This window comes from Mobula hypostoma, chromosome X1 (genome assembly GCF_963921235.1).
Source record: "Mobula hypostoma chromosome X1, sMobHyp1.1, whole genome shotgun sequence".
NCBI lineage: Eukaryota > Metazoa > Chordata > Chondrichthyes > Myliobatiformes > Myliobatidae > Mobula > Mobula hypostoma.
Window position 1 is genome coordinate 26,165,965 of NC_086128.1, and position 18,517 is coordinate 26,184,481.

The window sequence follows — 18,517 nt, forward strand, 5'->3', positions numbered from 1 at the left end:
GTCCCTCACTCATGGTCCCTCTGCTGGTTTCTGTCTCCTACTGGGTCCCTCTGCTGGTTTCTGCCTCCTACTGGATCCCTCACTCATGGTCTCTCTGCTGGTTTCTGCCTCCTACTGGGTCCCTCATTCATGGTCCCTCTGCTGGTTTCTGCCTCCTACTGGGTCCCTCATTCATGGTCCCTCTGCTGGTTTCTGCCTCCTACTGGGTCCCTCACTCATAGTCTCTCCCTCCCTCCGCTGGGTCTCTTTCTCTCTCTCTCTGCTGGGACCCACACTCTGCTGTTCTCCCCCTTTCCTCCCACTGCTGTTCTCTCTCTTCTGCTGGGTTCCCTCTACTGATCTGCCCTCTCTGCTTTTCTCTCTCCCCCTCTCTGACGCGGTTCCTGTTGGGACTTCGCTGTAAACCCTGTTGCCGCTCCGCTCTCTGAACGGCTGTCTAGCCTCGCTCCGCGAATCCTCTCTGTTTCCCCGCGATCCGAGCACCCCACCGCCCCACCACCGGACCGAGGGGACGTTACCAGCGCCAGAGCGGGAGAACAGCGAGACCGTCCATCAGTAGCAGGTGCGCACCGCGTGGGATCTTCCTTTCCCTCCCTGTGTCGCATTTCCTCTCTCCGTGCCCCCTTCCCCCTCTCCCCCCTTTCCTTTATCGCTGAGCTTCTCCCTCCCGTTTACCTACCTCCCTCTCCCTCCCCCTCTCCCCTCTCCTCTCCTTGCCTTCTTCCTTCGCTCCTGTATCTCATCCTCTCTCCCCAGCTTCTTTCTTTTGCTTTCCCTCTCTCTGCGATATTTTCTCTCCCCTCCAGTCTGTCCTTTCCTGACTTCCCTCTTTTCTATTGTCTTTCTCCCCTTCCCTTTCCTCTCCCCCTTTCCCCATCTACCTCACCTCCTCCCTCTTCCTCCTTCGTCCCCCTTCTGCATTTCTCTCTCTCTGTTTATCTCCTTCTCTCTATCACTTCTCTGCCGCCACGCACCTCTCCTTCTCCCCTCCTCACTCCTCGTCCCCCACCCCCACCTCTCTTTCTTTGGTGTCAGAATCAGGTTTATTGTCACTGACGTGTGAAATTTGTTGTTTTGTGGCAGCACTATCGTGCAAGACATATAAAAAAAAACACTAGACGTTGCAAATAAATAGTGCAAAACGACAGCAAAATTGTGAGCTAGTGTTAATGAGTTTGTGGACCGTTCGGAAATCTGATGGCAGAGGGGAAGAAAGCACTCCTAAACCATTGGGTGTAGGCCTTCACGTTCCTGTGCCTTCTCCCTGGTGGTAATCGTGAAAAGAGGGTATGTCCATGTAGAAGATTATGGGAGGCAAAGTTAAGTCAGAATATTTTACCCAGAGTATGGGCATAAACAAGAGGGAGTAGGTGTGACCTGTTTAAAGGGGACCAGAGGGGTAAATTTCCCTCCACACAGAGTGTGGGTGATATCTGGAAGATGCTGCCAGAGGAGGGGGTGGAATCAGAGACACTCACAGAGCTTAAGACACAGAACAGGCCTTCCAGCCCACCATGTCTGTACTTAGCATTTACACAATGTCCAAGTCGCTCCATTCTCTACACATTCATGTGACTTCCGAACAGCCTGTTAAACACTCTATTATATCTGCCTCTACCACCACCCCTGGCAGCATGTTCCAACATCCATCAGTCTCTGTGCGAAAAACTTGCCACACACATCACCTTTGAACTTAACCCTCTCAGCTTAAATTCGTTCCCTCTGGTATTAGACAGTTCCGCTCTGGGGAGATAGATACCAGCTGTCTACGCTGTCTACATTCTTAAAAGGGCAATTACAGGTTGCAACTGATTGAAGGAGTATATCTAGAAGAAGGAAAGTATCAAACAACCCACGTTTGTCCACCCTCTCCTTATAGTTCATTCTCTCTAATCCAGGCAGCATCCTGGTGAACCTCCTCTGCTCCCTCTCCAAAGCCCCCACACCCTTCCTGTAATGGGGTGACCAGAACTGTACTCAATACTCCAAGTGTGGTTTGACTAGAGCTTTATTCAGCTGCATCTTGAGCTCCTGATTCTTACACTCAGTCTCTTGATCGACAAAAGCAAGCTTTTTTTTAACCACTTCTTCACTATCTACTTCTGTCAGCAGTTTCAGAGATCCCAGCTCCTGCTGTTAACTGTACATTTTCCCCTTCCATTTGACCCCTTGGAGTGCAACACCTCACACTTGCCCGGATGAAATACCATCTGCCATTTCACTGCTCACGTCAATCTTCTTCACTGTCCAAGATTCCACCAATTTTCGTGTCATCAGCAAACTTACTAATTATTCCATTTACATTTTTGTCTAAATCTTACCTATATATCACAAACAGCAGAGGTCCAAGCACTGATCCAGAATCTGAATCAGAATTAGCTTTATTATTACTGACGTACGCTGTGAAATGTGTTGTTTCATTGTTTTGTGGTCGCAGTACAGAGCAAGACATACAAATGACTATAGGTTACAATAAATATGTAGTGCAAAAGAGGAACTCAGATAGTGGTTTTGGATTTCTGGACCGTTCAGAACTCTGGTGGTGGAGGGGAAAAGCCATTCCTGAATCATTGAGTGTGGGTCTTCAGACTCCTGTACCTCCTCCTCAGTGGTAGTAGTGAGAAGAGAGCACGTCCTGGGTGTTGAGGGTTCTTGATGGATGCCACCTTTTTGAGGTCCTGCCTCTTGCTGATGTTCTTGATGTTGGGGAGGGTTGTCCCTGTGATGGATCTGGCTGAGACTACAACCATCTGCAGTGTCTTGTGATCCTCGGCATTGGAGCCTCCACACAGGTGGTGATGCAACCAGTCAGATGCTCTGCACTGCACATCTGGAGAAATTTGCTGGTTTTTGGTGACATACCAAATTTCCCCAAATGTTCTACGGAACACCGCTGATGAAGGACCTCCAGCCCAAAGAACCCCCCCCCCCAACACTGCCCTCTGTCGTCCTTGGACAGGATGACTTAGACATGAACACGCAGGGTGTAGAAGGATGTGTCTGCCTGGGACTATACTCACTGGAATTCACAAGAATCAGAGGGGATCTTATAAAAACATATATAATTATGAAAAGGGTAGATAAGGTAGAGACGGAGAAGCTGTCTCTTAGGTAAAACTGTTACCCTGCCTAGTCCCATTGACTTGCACCTGCACCATAGCCTTCCAAATCCCTTCCACTCATGGACTTACCCAAATTTATCTCAAAAATTTCAATCAAACTCACATCCACCATTTCCGCTGGCAGCTTGTTCCACATTGCTTGAAGAAGTTCTCCCTCAGGTTCCCCTTAAGTACATACCCGTGCAGGATGGGTTAGTGAGTTTGCAGATGACACGAGGGTTGGTGGAGTTTTGGATAGTGTAGAAGGTTGCCATAGGTTACAACGGGACATTGACAGGATGCAGAGCTGGGCTGAGAGGTGGCAGGTGGAGTTCAACCCAGAAAAATGTGATGGTTCACTCTGGAAGGTCGAATTTAGAGGCAGACTACACAGGATTAATCAAAGTCAAAATCAAAGAAAATTTATTATCAAGGTATGTCAGCATTTACTACCATAAGATCCATTTTCTTGCGGGCACTTACATGAAAATAAAGAATCACAATAGAATTTATGAAAAACTGTATATAAACAAAGAATGACAAACAACCAATGTGCAAAAAAAGACACATTGTGCAAATAAAAAATAAATAATACTGAGAACATGAGTTGTAAAGTCCTTAAAAGTGAGTCTGTAGGTTATGGAATTAGTTCAGAGTTGCGGTGAGTGAAGTTATCCACACTGGTTCAGGGGTCTGATCGTTGTAGGGTAATAACTGTTCCTGAACCTGCTGGTGTGAGATCGAAGGCTCCTGTACTTTCCTGCTCAATGGTTGCAGTGAGAAGAGAGCGTGTTCTGGATGGTGGGGGTCCTTGCTGATGGATTCTGCTTTCTTGTGGCAGTGCTCCCTGTAGGTGCGCTCAACAGCAGGAAGGGCTTTGCCTGTGATGGACTGGGTTGTACCCATCACTTTCTGAAGGGTTTTTTGATCCTGGGCACTGGTGTTTCCATGCCAGGGCATGATGCAACCACTCAGAATATTCTCCACTGTGCATCTATAGAAGTTTGTCAAAGTTTTAGATGGCACACTAAATCTCAAATTTGTAAAAAAGTAGAGGAACTGCCGTGCTTTCTCTTAATGTAATGGCTCTTACGTGCTGGACGCAGGTCAGATCCTCTGAAATGATAATGCCAAGGAATTTAAAGTTACTGACCCTCTCCACCTCTGATCCCCTAATGAGGACTGGCTCATGGACCTCCTGTTTCCTCCTCCTGTTATCAATAATCAGCTCTTTGATTTTGCTGACTTAGAGAGAGAGGTTGTTGTTGTGGCTCCACTCAGCCGGGTTTTCAATCTCTCTCCTGTATGCTGATTTATCACCACCTTTGATTCAACCAACAGCAGTGGTGTCACCAGCAAACTTCAATATGGCATTGTGTTTAGCCTCACAGTCATTGGTGTAAAGCGAGTAGATCAGGGGGCTAAGCACACAGATCCTTGTGGTGCTCCTGTGCTGATGGAGATCGTGGGGGAGATGTCGTTGCCAGCCCAAACTGACGTGTGAGGAAATCGAGGTTCCATTTGCACAGGGAGGTGTTGAGGCCTAGATCTTGGGTTAATGGCTAGATTCTTAGCAGTGTGGAGGAACAGAGGGCTCGTAGGGTCCACGTCCACAGATCACTCAAAGTTGCCGTGCAAGATGATTGGGTGGTGAAGAAGCTACAGTATATAGTGTTTTTGCCTCTATTAGTCAGGGGAATGAAATCAAGAGCCGTGAGGTAATGTTGCAGCTCTTAAAACTCTGATTAGACCACACTTGGAGTATTGTGTTCAGTTCTGGTTGCCTCATAATAGGAGGGTTGTGGAAGCTTTAGAGAGGGTGCAGAGGAAATCTGCCAGGAAGCTGCCTGGATTCAGAAAACATGTCATACAACAATAGATTGAGCGAGCTAGGGCTTTTCTCTCTGGAGCGAAAGAGGATGAGAGATGATCTGATAGAGGTGTACAGGATGATAAAGGCAGAGACTTTTTCCCAGGGTGGAAATGGCTGATACAAGAGAGCATCATTTTAAGGTGATGGGAAGGTGTCCAAGGCAGGTTCTTCACACAATGAGTGGTGAGTGTGTGGAACATACTGACAGGGGTGGTGTGAAAGGCAGATACATTAGGGGTATTTAAGGAACTCTTAGATAGACACATGGATGATAGAAAAATGGAGGGCTATGTCAGAGGGAAGGGTTAGATTGATCTTGGAGTAGGTTAAAAGGTCACAAAACACCGTCGGTCGAAGAGCCCGTACTGTGCTGTAATGTTATGTGAGTTGTCTGTGGAGAAGTGAAGGAATTAAGGGGGACCTAAGGGGGCAACTATTTCAGCCAGAAGGATGGTGGGTGTATGGAACAAGCTGCCATAGGGAGTGGTGACCACAACAGAGGTGTCAACTTCAAAGGAACCCCCACCCCTGCCCACCCTGGACGTTTTCTCTTCTCCCCTCTCCCATCAAGCAGAAGATAGAAAGCTTGAAATCACATATCACCAAGCTCAAGGACAGCTTCCACCCCACTGTTGTAGAACTATTGACTGGACCTCTCATACACTAAAAGATAATATACAGTGGGTTCAGCTTAATTGGGCCATCAGCTAATCTGGGCAGCTGTTTATTTGGGGCAACTTTTAAAATCAAAAACTCATCGAGAAAATAGCCAAGATTCCCTTTGTTTATTTGGGACACTACACTGCTGTTTAACTGGGACAGGAAACTGTGGCCAAACAGTTTCTAACTAGTATCAGCCGTGTGCACTTGTGTGGCCATTAGACATAACAGCATGCTAAGAGTGAACAGTTTTTAATAGCATCAGATGTGTGTATTTGTGTTCAAAAAGCAACGATTTTTATCACTGACAGCTGGCAAGAAATAAGCAACAAGACAATTCAGAGCGGTTTTGCTGACTGCAGTTTCAAGCATTCAGGTTTGGAGATGATAGAAGTGGCCAGGAGTGAAAATAAAATTATTTCACTACTTCAACAAGTTAGAAACTACGAAGAATGTAAAGGTATCTACAGTCAGCTTGAATGTTATAATGAAAATGAAGATTTTGGAGAATGCAATCATCAATAGCAGTGTATAAAGTCAGTCCATTATCTGCACTAGGAGTCTGCGCTGATTTTGTTCATTTACAGTCAATTAAAAGAATGTGGCAGTGTACGCTGCAGGAATTCCTCCGTCAGTAACCATTAGGAACTAATACGGTTTTATAGTGCTGCAGTAGTATTGGTGGTGTTCCAACTTGTTCTGTATTTCATTTAAATACATAATTTGTTACTCAGGTAAATGGTAGCTTGTCTTTTTTTTATACCTTTTTAACTATTTCCATGAAACTTTGGCTAATTGGGGCAGCTACTTATTGGGCTAAAGTGTACCGGTCCTGATGGGTCCCAATTAACCGGAATCCACTGTGTATAAAAGTCAAGATATTGCAGCTTTATAAAACTCTAATCAGGCCACATCTGGAGTATTGCATTTAGTTCAGGTCACCCCATTACAGGAAGGGTGTGGGGGCTTTGGAGAGGGTGCGGAGGAGGTTCACCGGGATGCTGCCTGGATTAGAGAGCATGAGCTACAAGGAAAGGCTGGACAAACTTGGGTTGTTTTCTCTGGAGCGGCGAAGACTGAGGGGAGACCTGAGAGAGGTTTGTAAGATTATGAGAGGTGTTGGTAGGGTAGACATTTGGGGAATCAATCAACAGAGGGAACAGGTTTAAGCTGAGAGGAGAGATATACAGGGAACCTGAGGGGGGAATTTTTTCACACAGAGTGTGATGGGTGTGTGGAACGAGCTGCCAGAGGAAGTGGTTGAAGCACGTACATGAACAACATTTAAAAGACTTTTGGACAGGTACACAGACGGGAATGGTTTAGAGGGAAACAGGACAAACACGGGCAAATTGGACTGGCTGAGATGGAGATCTTAGTCAGTACGGACAGGACAGGTTTCATGCTAAGACAAGGGGTGAGCGTGTGAGGAGGCATCATCTGTGGTAAGGCTAGAGGGACGTGCAAGTGATGGGGTTGGGAGGAGGGAACTGGATACATGCGGTGGTGGGAGGAGATGGGAGGTGTGCGAGCTGAGGTGAGACAGAGTCAGAGCAGGTAGCAACAGGCCCTTCAGCCCATTGAGTCTGTTCTGACCCCCTCCACCAATCCTAACCCCCAGCAGTCGCTGTGGACTCTTCCCTGCCCTGGAGAACCAAAAGTGTTTTCCAGGTAGTCCCCGGGTGCTGTGAAAGTTTCTGTCCCCCCACGCCCCCACCAACACCCCCTCTGAGGTAAAAAGTGTTGACGGACTGAGGTTGTACATCGAACTTCCTCAATCCCTCAACACACACCCAACCCTTGTAAACCGAGGTCCCTCTGTCTGTTGACACTCCCCACTGTTCACAGCGTGTCGTGCCCCTGGGGAGAGGAAGAAGGCTGGGAGTCTGGGGTTGCTGGTGGTGCTGGTGGATTGACTGGTGTTCTTTGCCACAGATGCCACCAGTGTGGGTGTGGGTAATCACCCTCCTCTTCTGGGACCCTGACCCTTCCGGATGTGGAGGTGGGAAATTGGCTGCAGGAGGTGAGTAACTGAGGTGGGGGGGGGGGTGAGGAGGCAAAGGAGGGAGGGAGGGGAGTAAATGGTGGAGAGAGAGGAAGGTAGAAAATGATTGAGGGAGGGGAGTAACTGAGTGGTGGGTAGAGTGTGGGTGGGGAGGGGGTCAGAAGATAGAGGGATGAGGAGGGGAGGGAGTATCACTGACCTGTGTCTCTCCCCCCAGCACCGCCCTGTGGATCACAGGCCTCCTGTGATGACTGCATCAGCGCCCACCCCAACTGTTCTTGGTGCAAAGACAAGGTAGGTGGGAATCAGTCACCTTCCACCCCAGTAGCCAGGGAGGGAGAAAGGGAAGGAGAGGAGAGTAAAAGGGGGGATTGGGGAGAGGGGATGAAGGGAAGGGAAGGGAAGGCATCTCCTACCCTCAGCCCTGCCCAAGGTGCCTTTCCCTCCCCCAAGTCCAGTATCCCACCTCCCGCCTGGGACCCACTGGGGAGGGCATGGATATTCCGTTGCTGGGAAAACAGGTGGGATCCTCCTCTTCACAGCCCTCCTCACACACCCTCTCCTTCCTCACAGTGATGTTTGTCCTCTACCCTTCCCTCCCTCCTCTACCACTGAGATCTGTCTTCCAGCTCTCTGTCTCACTGTTTTCACATTCACCCCTTTGCTCTCGAGTTCTCCCACCCTCCGCACACACAGATAGAAACCCTCTCCTTTCTCTTTTCCTCTCTTTCTCTGTACCTCTATCTCTCTACCTGTCACATCCTCTCTGCCGACCTCCAGACCAGCCTCTCTCCCATCCCCATATCTCACTTCCCCAGGAGAGTGACTTGACTTCTGCAAGAAACTGTGGGTTCGCAGCAAATCACGCACAGAAACAGCAGAATATGACGCAGAAGGTGGGGACGGAGGGGATTGGGAGAGGGTGCAGACATTTAACTCCCACTGGTGCTATTACTCGCCTCATCCCACACCCGACAATCACCACTTCTCCTCCAGAATTTCATCCAGCCATGGGAGCCGGATTCTGGGCGCTGCGATGAGCAGGAGAGCCTGCTTCTCCGGGGCTGCCCAGCGGAGGGCATAGTCAACATTAGCAGCTCCCACCAGGTGCTGCAGAGCCGTGAGCTCGGACAGTCCGTTGAGGGAGAGGGCCACATACAACTGGCTCCCCAAAAAGTTAGGATCAACCTCCGGCCAGGTGAGTGACAAACCCTCCCCCCACCCCGGCCGCATCCCTACGCATGGAAATCTGGGCAGGTGGGTGGAGCCTGGGGAATGAGTGACTGTGTGACCGGACAAAGTAGGGGATCAGTGTCTGAGTGTAAAATGGGGGATTTCAGGAGGAGTGTCTGAGTGTGAGATGGGGGAGTTGGGGAGGAGTGTGTGAGTGTGAGATAGGGCAGTTGGTGAGGAGTGTGTGAGTGTGAGATGGGGAAGTTGGGAGGAGTGTGCGATGAGATGGGGCAGTTGGGGAGGAGTGTGTGAGTGTGAGATGGGGGAGTTGGGGAGGAGTGTGAGTGTGAGATGGGGGAGTTGGGGAGGAGTGTGAGTGTGAGATGGGGGAGTTGGGGTGGAGTGTGTGAGTTTGAGATGGGGGAGTTGGGGAGGAGTGTGTGAGTGTGAGATGGGGGAGTTGGGGAGTAGTGTGTGAGTGTGAGATGGAGCAGTTGGGGAGGATTGTGTGAATGTGAGATGGGGGAGTTGGGGAGGAGTGTGTGAGTGTGAGATGGGGGAGTTGGGGAGGAGAGTGTGAGTGTGAGATGGGGAGTTGGGGAGCAGTGTGTGAGTGTGAGATGGGGGAGTTGGGGAGTAGTGTGTGAGTGTGAGATGGAGCAGTTGGGGAGGATTGTGTGAATGTGAGATGGGGGAGTTGGGGAGGAGTGTGTGAGTGTGAGATGAGGGAGTTGGGGAGGAGAATGTGAGTGTGAGATGGGGGAATTGGGGAGGAGTGTGTGAGTGTGAGATGGGGGAGTTGGGGAGGAGTGTGTGAGTGAGAGTTGGGCGAGTTGGGGAGAAGTGTGTGAGTGTGAGATGGGGAGTTGGGGAGGAGTGTGAGAGTGTGAGATGGGAAACTTGAGGAGGAGTGTCTGAGTGTAAGATGGTGGAGCTGGCGAGGAGTGTGTGAGTGTAAGATGGGGAAGTTAGGGAGGAGTGTCTGACTGAGAGATGGGGGAGTTGGGGAGGACTGTGTGAGCGTGAGATTGGGAAGTTGGGGAAGAGTGTGTGAGTGTGAGATGGGGAAGTTTGGGAGGAGTGTGTGAGTGTGAGAAGGGGGAGTATGGGAGGAGTGTGTGAGTGTGAGTTGGGGGAGTTTGGGAGGAGTGTGCGAGTGAGATGGGGCAGTTGGGGAGGAGTGTGTGAGTGTGAGATGGGGCAGTTGGGGAGGAGTGTGTGAGTGTGAGATGGGGCAGTTGGGGAGGAGTGTGTGAGTGTGAGATGGGGGAGTTGGGGAGGAGTGTGTGAGTGTGAGATGGGGGAGTTGGGGTGGAGTGTGTGAGTTTGAGATGGGGGAGTTGGGGAGGAGTGTGTGAGTGTGAGATGGAGCAGTTGGGGAGGATTGTGTGAATGTGAGATGGGGGAGTCGGGGAGGAGTGTGTGAGTCTGAGATGGGGAAGTCGGGGAGGAGGGTGTGAATGTGAGATGGGGAAGATGGGGAGGAGTGTGTGACTGAGAGATGGGGAATTTGTGGAGGAGTGTGTGAGTGTGAGATGGGGATGTTTCGGAGGAGTGTGTGAGTGTTAGATGGGGGAGTTCGGTAGGAGTGTGTGAGTGTGAGATGGGAGAGTTGGGGAGGAGTGTGTGAGTGTGAGATGGGAGAGTTGGGGTGGAGTGTGTGAGCGTGAGATGGGTGAGTTGGGGAGGAGTGTGTGAGTGTCAGATGGGGGAGTTGGGGAGGAGTGTATGAGTGTGATTTGGGGAGTTTGGGAGGAATGTGTGAGTGTGAGATGAGGGAGTTGGGGAGGCGTGTGTGAGTGTGAGAAGGGCAAGTTTGGCCGGAGTGTGTCAGTGTGAGATGGGGGAGTTGGGGAGAAGTGTGTGAGTGTGAGGTGGAGGAGTTAGGGAGGAGTGTGTGAGCATGAGGTGGGGGAGTTGGGGAGGAGTGTGTGAGTGTGAGATGGGGGAGTTGGGGAGGAGTGTGTGAGTGTGAGATGGAGTTGGGGAGGAGTGTGTGAGTGTTAGATCGGGCAGTTGGGGAGGAGTGTGTGAGTGTGAGATGGGCGAGTTGGGGAGGAATGTGTGAGTTTGAGATTGGGGAGTTGGGGAGGAGTGTGTGAGTTTGAGATTGGGGAGTTGGGGAGGAGTGTGTGAGTGTGAGATCGGGGAGTTAGGGAGGAGTGTGTGAGTGTTAGATCGGGGAGTTGGGGAGGAGTGTGTGAGTGTGAGATGGGCGAGTTGGGGAGGAGTGTGTGAGTGTGAGATGGGCGAGTTGGGGAGGAATGTGTGAGTTTGAGATTGGGGAGTTGGGGAGGAGTGTGTGAGTGTGAGATGGGGGAGTTGGGGAGGAGTGTGTGAGTGTGAGATGGGGGAGTTGGGGAGGAGTGTGTGAGTGTGAGATGGGGGAGTTTGAGAGGAGTGTGTGAGTGTGAGATGGGGGAGTTGGGGAGGAGTGTGTGAGTGTGAGATGGGCGAGGTGGGGAGGAGTGAGAGTGTGAGATGGGGGAGTTGGGGAGGAGTGTGTGAGTGTGAGATGGGGGAGTGGGGGAGGAGTGTGTGAGTGTGAGATGGGGGAGTTGGGGAGGAGTGTGTGAGTGTCAGATGGGGGAGTTGGGGAGGAGTGAGAGTGTGAGATGGGGGAGTTGGGGAGGAGTGAGAGTGTGAGATGGGGGAGTTGGGGAGGAGTGTGTGACTGTGAGATGGGGGAGTTGGGGAGGAGTGTGTGAGTGTGAGATGGGGGAGTTGGGGAGGAGTGTGTTAGTGTCAGATGGGGGAGTTGGGGAGGAGTGTATTAGTGTGATTTGGGGAGTTTGGGAGGTATGTGTGAGTGTGAGATGGGAGACTTGGGGAGGAGTGTGTGAGTGTGAGATGGGGGAGTTGGGGAGGAGTGTATGAGTGTGATTTGGGGAGTTTGGGAGGAATGTGTGAGTGTGAGATGGGGGACTTGGGGAGGAGTGTGTGAGTGTGAGATGGGCGAGGTGGGGAGGAGTGAGAGTGTGAGATGGGGGAGTTGGGGAGGAGTGTGTGACTGTGAGATGGGGGAGTTGGGGAGGAGTGTGTGAGTGTGAGATGGTGGATTTGGAGAGGAGTGTGTGAGTGTGAGATGGGGGAGTTGGGGTGGAGTGTGTGAGTGTGAGATGGGGGAGTTGGGCAGGAGTGTGTGAGTGTTAGATGGGGGAGTTGGGGAGGAGTGTGTGAGTTTGAGATTGGGGAGTTGGGGTGGAGTGTGTGAGTGTGAGATGGGGGAGTTGGGGAGGAGTGTGTGAGTGTGAGATGGGGGAGTTGGGGAGGAGTGTGTGAGCGTGAGATGGGGGAGTTGGAGAGGAGTGTGTGAGTGTGAGCTGGGGGAGTTGGGGAGGAGTGTGTGAGTTTGAGATGGGGTGTTGGGCTGGAGTGTGTGAGTGTGAGATGGGGGAGTTTGGGAGGAGTGTGTGAGTGTAAGATGGGGAGTTGCGAAGTGTGTGACAGAGATGGGGGAGTTGGGATGGAGTGTGTGAGTGTGAGATGGGAGAGTTGGGGAGGAGTGTGTGAGCGTGAGATGGGGGAGTTGGGGAGGAGTGTGTGAGTGAGAGATGGGCGAGTTGGAGAGGAGTGTGTGAGTGTGATATGGGGGATTTGGGGAGGAGTGTGTGTTAGATGGGCGAGTTGGGGTGGAGTGTGTGAGTGTGAGATGGGGGAGTTGGGGAGGAGTGTGTGAGTGTGAGATGGGGGAGTTGGGGAGGAGTGTGTGAGTGTGAGATGGGCGAGTTGGGGAGGCGTGTGTCAGTGTGAGATGGGGAAGTTTGGGAGGAGTGTGTGAGTATGAGAAGGGGGAGTAGGGGAGGAGTGTGTGAGTGTGAGATGGGGGAGCTGGGGAGGAGTGTGTGACTGAGAGATGGGGGAGTTGGGGAGGTGTGTGAGTGTGAGATGGGAGAGTTGGGGAGGAGTGTGTGAGCGTGAGATGGGGGAGTTGGGGAGGAGTGTGTGAGTGTGAGATGGGGGAGTTGGGGAGGAGTGTGTGAGTGTGAGATGGGGGATTTGGGGAGGAGTGTGTGTTAGATGGGCGAGTTGGGGTGGAGTGTGTGAGTGTGAGATGGGGGAGTTGGGGAGGAGTGTGTGAGTGTGAGATGGGCGAGTTGGGGAGGCGTGTGTCAGTGTGAGATGGGGAAGTTTGGGAGGAGTGTGTGAGTATGAGAAGGGGGAGTAGGGGAGGAGTGTGTGAGTGTGAGATGGGGGAGCTGGGGAGGAGTGTGTGACAGAGATGGGGGAGTTGGGGAGGTGTGTGAGTGTGAGATGGGGGAGTTGGGGAGGAGTGTCTTCGTGTGTGATGGGCGAGTTGGGGAGGAGTGTGTGAATGTGAGATGAGTAGTTCTGTAGGAGGGTGTGAGTGTGAGATGGTGGAGTTGGGAGGAGTGTGTGAGTGTGAGATGGGGGAGTTGGGGAGGAGTGTGTGAGTGTGAGATGGGGGAGTTGGGGGAGTGTGTGAGTTTGAGATTGGGGAGTTGGGGTGGAGTGTGTGAGTGTGAGATGGGGGAGTTGTGGAGGAGTGTGTGAGCGTGAGATGGGGGAGAGATGGGGGAGTTGGGGAGGAGTGTGTGAGTGTGAGATGGGGGAGTTGGGGAGGAGTGTGTGAGTGTGAGATGGGGGAGTTGGGGAGGAGTGTGTGAGTGTGAGATGGGGGAGTTGGGGGTGAGTGTGTGAGTGTGAGATGGGGGAGTTTGGGAGGAGTGTGTGAGTGTGAGATGGGGAGTTGGGGAGGAGTGTGTGAGTGTGAGATGGGGGAGTTGGGGAGGAGTATGTGAGTGTGAGATGGGGGAGTTGTGGAGGAGTGTGTGAGTGTGAGATGGGGGAGTTGGGGAGGAGTCTGTGAGTGTAAGATGGGGAAGTTGGGGAGGAGTGTGTGACTGAGAGATGGGGGAATTTGTGGAGGAGTGTGTGAGTGTGAGATGGGCGAGTTGGGGAGGCGTGTGTCAGTGTGAGATGGGGAAGTTTGGGAGGAGTGTGTGAGTATGAGAAGGGGGAGTAGGGGGGGAGTGTGTGAGTGTGAGATGGGGGAGCTGGGGAGGAGTGTGTGACTGAGAGATGGGGGAGTTGGGGAGGTGTGTGAGTGTGAGATGGGGGAGTTGGGGAGGAGTGTCTTCGTGTGTGATGGGCGAGTTGGGGAGGAGTGTGTGAGTGTGAGATGAGTAGTTCTGTAGGAGGGTGTGAGTGTGAGATGGTGGAGTTGGGGAGGAGTGTGTGAGTGTGAGATGGGGGAGTTGGGGAGGAGTGTGTGAGTGTGAGATGGGGGAGTTGGGGGGAGTGTGTGAGTTTGAGATTGGGGATTTGGGGAGGAGTGTGTGTTAGATGGGCGAGTTGGGGTGGAGTGTGTGAGTGTGAGATGGGGGAGTTGGGGAGGAGTGTGTGAGTGTGAGATGGGGGAGTTGGGGTGGAGTGTGTGAGTGTGAGATGGGGGAGTTGGGGTGGAGTGTGTGAGTGTGAGATGGGGGAGTTGGGGAGGAGTGTGTGAGTGTATGACCGGATGGAGTTGTGTTATCCTCTGACGGGAAGGTGCGTGAGTTTGGGTGTTGGGAACTTCACTGCCTCCACTGTCTCCGCTTGCCAGGATTGACTGAGCATTTCCGGGTGAAGTTCCGGAGAGCTGAGCGTTATCCCGTTGATCTGTATTACCTGATGGATCTGTCCTACTCCATGAAGGATGACCTGGAGTACATCCGCAAACTTGGCAGTAACTTGCTGTTCACTCTGACCAACATTACTGATTCTGTTCGGATTGGTGAGTTTGCTCTTGCGGTGAATGGAAGGGAGTGGTGGAGAAGCATAGAACAGAAATAGACCCTTTCGCCCAATCAATCCATGCCATTCCAGATCCTTATCCAAACCTGTTGCTCTTCCACAACTTAGGCTCATATTCCTCAGGTCCAATTTTAATGTCATCATACCTGCCTCTGGCAGCTCGTTCCATGTATGGACCACCCTCTTGGTGAAAAAGTTGCCCCTCGGAATCCTATTGAACATCTCCCCTCTCACCCTAAACCTGAGGCCTGTTTTCTGATTTCTGCAGCCCTGGGGGAAAGAGTTATCCCTTCTCTCCTTATGTACATGCCACCTTGGTTTACAAATTTCCACCCTGGGGGAAAGATTGTGGCTGTCTATCTGTGCCCCTCACACTCTTACAAACCTCTCTCAGGTCTCCCCTCAGCCTTGGGGCTCCAGAGAAAACAACCGGAGTTTGTCCAGCCTCTCCTTACAGCTCACGCTCTCTAATCCAGGCAGTAGCCTGGTGAAACTCTTCTGCACCCTCTCCAAAGCCCCCACACCCTTCCTGTAATGGGGCGACCAGAACTGAATGCAATATTCCAGATGTGGCCTGAACAGTTTTATGCTTCTCCACTCTTGAACTCAGTGCCTCAACCGATGGAGGCAAGTCCTCTGCCTCAGGAGTGAAAGACACCAGGTGCAGAGGTGAGGGGAGGGCAATGGCGGGACAGACCCCTCCTCCTCCTCACTCTCATCTCCTCTCTCTTCTTCCACACAGGATTTGGCTCCTTTGTCGACAAGACCACCCTGCCTTTCACCAGTCTGCTGCCTCGCCGCCTCCGCAGCCCCTGCCCCGACCGCAGCGAGCACTGCCAGCCCCCCTTCAGCTTCCGGAACGTGCTGCCGCTGACCCAGGAGGCGGGCAAGTTTGAGACGGAGGTGGGCAAGCAGGAGGTGTCCGGCAACCTCGATACCCCTGAGGGGGGGCTGGATGCTATGATGCAGGCGGTCGTATGTGAAGTGAGTGGGGTGGGGAGGGGTGGAGAGGTTGGGGTGTGGGGTTGGGTGAGGGTTTGGATGTAGGGGAGGAGGGAGAGGGATGAGTGATATGATGGGGAGAGGAGGGGTGGAGTAAGAGGTGGGAGGGAGTGAGAGGGCGAGAGAGGAGTGGGGAGGGAAGTGGAGGGAGAGGGACAGAGGAGGGAGGTTGGTAGAGCGGATGGAGGAGGTGGAGATGATGTGGGGGCATTGTTTCTCCATTCTGGCCACACTGACCCATCTCCTCTCCCTCTCCCCCCCCCCCCCACAGAAGGAGGTGGGCTGGAGGAACGTGACCAAGCTCCTGGTCTATACGTCCGATGCCACCTTCCATTCCGCAGGTGATGGGCGCCTTGGTGGGATCTTCTTGCCCAACGACGCTCGCTGCCACCTCGACAAGACAGGGCTGTACGCCGACAGCAACCTCTACGTAAGTCTCGAGCCTGCCGCGCAGACCCAGGCCCGTATCTCCTCACTGGCATTCAACGCTGGCCACCTCTTCCCTGCCCATGGGTTACACATGTCTATGCTTCCCATCCCACACAGACCGTATAACGCAGGGGTTGAGGGGTGGCGGGATGGAGAATAAACGCGGGATGGAGGATGGAGCGGACTGGTCCACAAACGTGGGACATGACTGGCGCAGTAAATGTGGGACAGAACTAATGGGTCAAACACAGGGGCAAAAATGAGGGTTAGGACTGATGTTTTTAAATGCGAGGCAAGAACTGACACAGGACGGGAGTTGGCATATAAATGGCGGGTTAAAGGCTGGGCGGGGAGCTGGTTCTCAAGCACGGGCAGGAGCTGACGTTCGCGGCCTGTATTGCAGGACTACCCATCGGTGGGCCAGCTCGTGCAGACTCTCTCAAAGCATAACATACAGCCCATCTTCGCCGTCACCCAGAATGTGGTGCCTGTGTACCAGGTGAGTGTCACCCTCATCCCCTCACCTGGACCCTACCCCAACTGTTACCGTCACACCTCCCTCTTTCATTAGTACTCCCTCCACACACTCTGTGCCTCACACCCCCACCTCTCACTCTGTCTCCCCTTCTCTCCCTCTCTCACACCCTATCTTTCTCTCTCTGACCCCTTACCCTTCCATCTCTCCCTGACATTCAATGCACCCCTCCATCTCTCCCTCACAAACTCTCTGTCACTCTCTCTCTCTCTGACTCAGGAACTCAGTAAATTAATCCCAAAGTCTGCAGTCGGGGAACTGAAAGCGGATTCAAGCAACGTCTTACAGTTGATCTCTGAGGCTTATAATGTGAGTGACGGGGGCGTTCTGTGGTAGGAGGGGGGAAATGGGGGAGAGACAGGGAGGGATGGTAGGGGAAGAGGTGGGGAGGGGAGAAGAGATGCGGGAAGAGAGGAAGAAAGAGGGGAAGAGTAGGTGGGAGGGGGAGTGGGAAATGGGAGGGACAGAGGGGTGGCAAGTAGGAGAGATGGGAGGGGGGAAAGTGAGGTGGGAGGGGGAGAGGGAGAAATGTGAGATGGGACAGGGAGAGAGGGAAAAAAGATGATTAAGGGGGATGGTGAATGGAAGGGTAGGAAAAGGGTGGGGAAGAGGGTGAGGGAAAATGGGGAGGGGGAATGGAGGAGAAGGGGAGGGGCAAGGGAAAGGAGCGGGGGAAGGGAGAGGGAGAGGAGGGGAGATGGAGAGGAGGGGGAGAGGAAAAGAAGGGGCTGGGGAAAATAGAGGGTTGAGGGAAATAAGGGGATGAGGGGAGGGGGACTGAAGAGAAAAGGGAGCTGAGGAGGAGGGGGGACTGAAGAAAAGAGGGATCTGAGAGGAAAGGAGGGGGTTTGGGGGAGAGGAGACGGGAATGGGGGGAGGGGGACTGGTGGGAAAGGGCAGAGTGGGCTGAGGGGGAGGGAGGACTGAGGGGAAATGAGTGGGGACTAAGGTGAAAAGAGGGGTGCAGTGGGGGCTGGGGGAGAGGAGGGGAGGAGAGTGCGTAGTGGTGAGGGAGGGCAGGGTAGAGATGGGAGTCTGGATGCGGGTGGCTGAGGGGAGGGCAGAGGGGGAAGAGAGTGGTGATGGGGAGACGGGGAGGGTGAGTTCAAGAAGGGAAGTTGTAGGGCAGGATGGAGTGAGGAGGGAGCGAGTATGCTAACTGGGGAGAGGGGGTTAGAGGAAGGGAGGGGATAAGCAAGGAGAGATCGGGGGCTGATGGGTCAGAGGACATAACTGGACACTGACTGCTCTCTCTGATCCCTCTCCCCAAGAACCTTTCATCCACAGTGAAGCTGGAGCACTCAAAACTCCCTGAAGGTATCTCCCTCACCTTCCAGTCCTACTGTGGGGATAGCAATCCCTCCCGACAGGATACAGGGCAGTGTTCTGGGGTCCGCTTTAACCAGGAGGTGAGTGACTCCCCTCCTCTGAACTCTGAGCTCTCACTCTACCCAATCTCTCCCCACCGCCCTCCGCCCTTCCCCCATCCCTCTCCGCTCCCCCTCCCCTTTCCCCCTCTCCCCCTCCCCTCCCTTTGTACCTCATTCTCTTCTCTGCTAATCAACGGGTCTCCCCCCACAGATTAATTTCACGGTGGGTGTGACTGCATCGCGCTGCCTCCCCGCCAGCGCGCACTTCGTTCTGCGCGTATTGGGCTTCGCGGAAACGTTGGAGGTCACGGTGGAGACGAATTGCACGTGTCACTGTGGAGATGCAGACGGCGGGGACACACACTGTAGTCACGGCAATGGGACGCTGAACTGCGGACAGTGCAGGTGGGGGATGTGGGGGTTGAGGGGGACCGTGGGGCAAGGGAGAAGGGGGGAGTGCTTATTCTGGCTACACGATTGGCCAAGCTTCCCATCTGTTTGCCCCATATCCCTCTAATCATTTTTTTTAAATCCGCGTACCTGTCCAGGTGACTTTTAAATGTTGTTAATGTACCTGTTTCAACCACTTCCTCTAGTTCTTAAATCCCCAAC

At 52.8% G+C, this 18,517-nt stretch overlaps 1 protein-coding gene across 1 annotated transcript in view; it reads left to right on the plus strand.

Annotated features, from left to right (window-relative positions):
- The first annotated feature begins 333 nt into the window (after positions 1 to 333).
- The window catches only part of LOC134340343 (integrin beta-7-like), a 34,887-nt gene continuing 16,703 nt past the window's right edge, over positions 334 to 18,517 (plus strand). The window contains exons 1-11 of the mRNA XM_063037472.1: positions 334 to 562; positions 7,570 to 7,657; positions 7,857 to 7,933; positions 8,636 to 8,837; positions 14,379 to 14,549; positions 15,312 to 15,553; positions 15,843 to 16,001; positions 16,404 to 16,499; positions 16,755 to 16,844; positions 17,807 to 17,944; positions 18,117 to 18,310. Of these exons, the coding sequence (XP_062893542.1) occupies positions 7,570 to 7,657; positions 7,857 to 7,933; positions 8,636 to 8,837; positions 14,379 to 14,549; positions 15,312 to 15,553; positions 15,843 to 16,001; positions 16,404 to 16,499; positions 16,755 to 16,844; positions 17,807 to 17,944; positions 18,117 to 18,310 (1,457 nt within the window). The 5' untranslated portion in view covers positions 334 to 562. The remainder of the gene's footprint in view (positions 563 to 7,569; positions 7,658 to 7,856; positions 7,934 to 8,635; positions 8,838 to 14,378; positions 14,550 to 15,311; positions 15,554 to 15,842; positions 16,002 to 16,403; positions 16,500 to 16,754; positions 16,845 to 17,806; positions 17,945 to 18,116; positions 18,311 to 18,517) is intronic.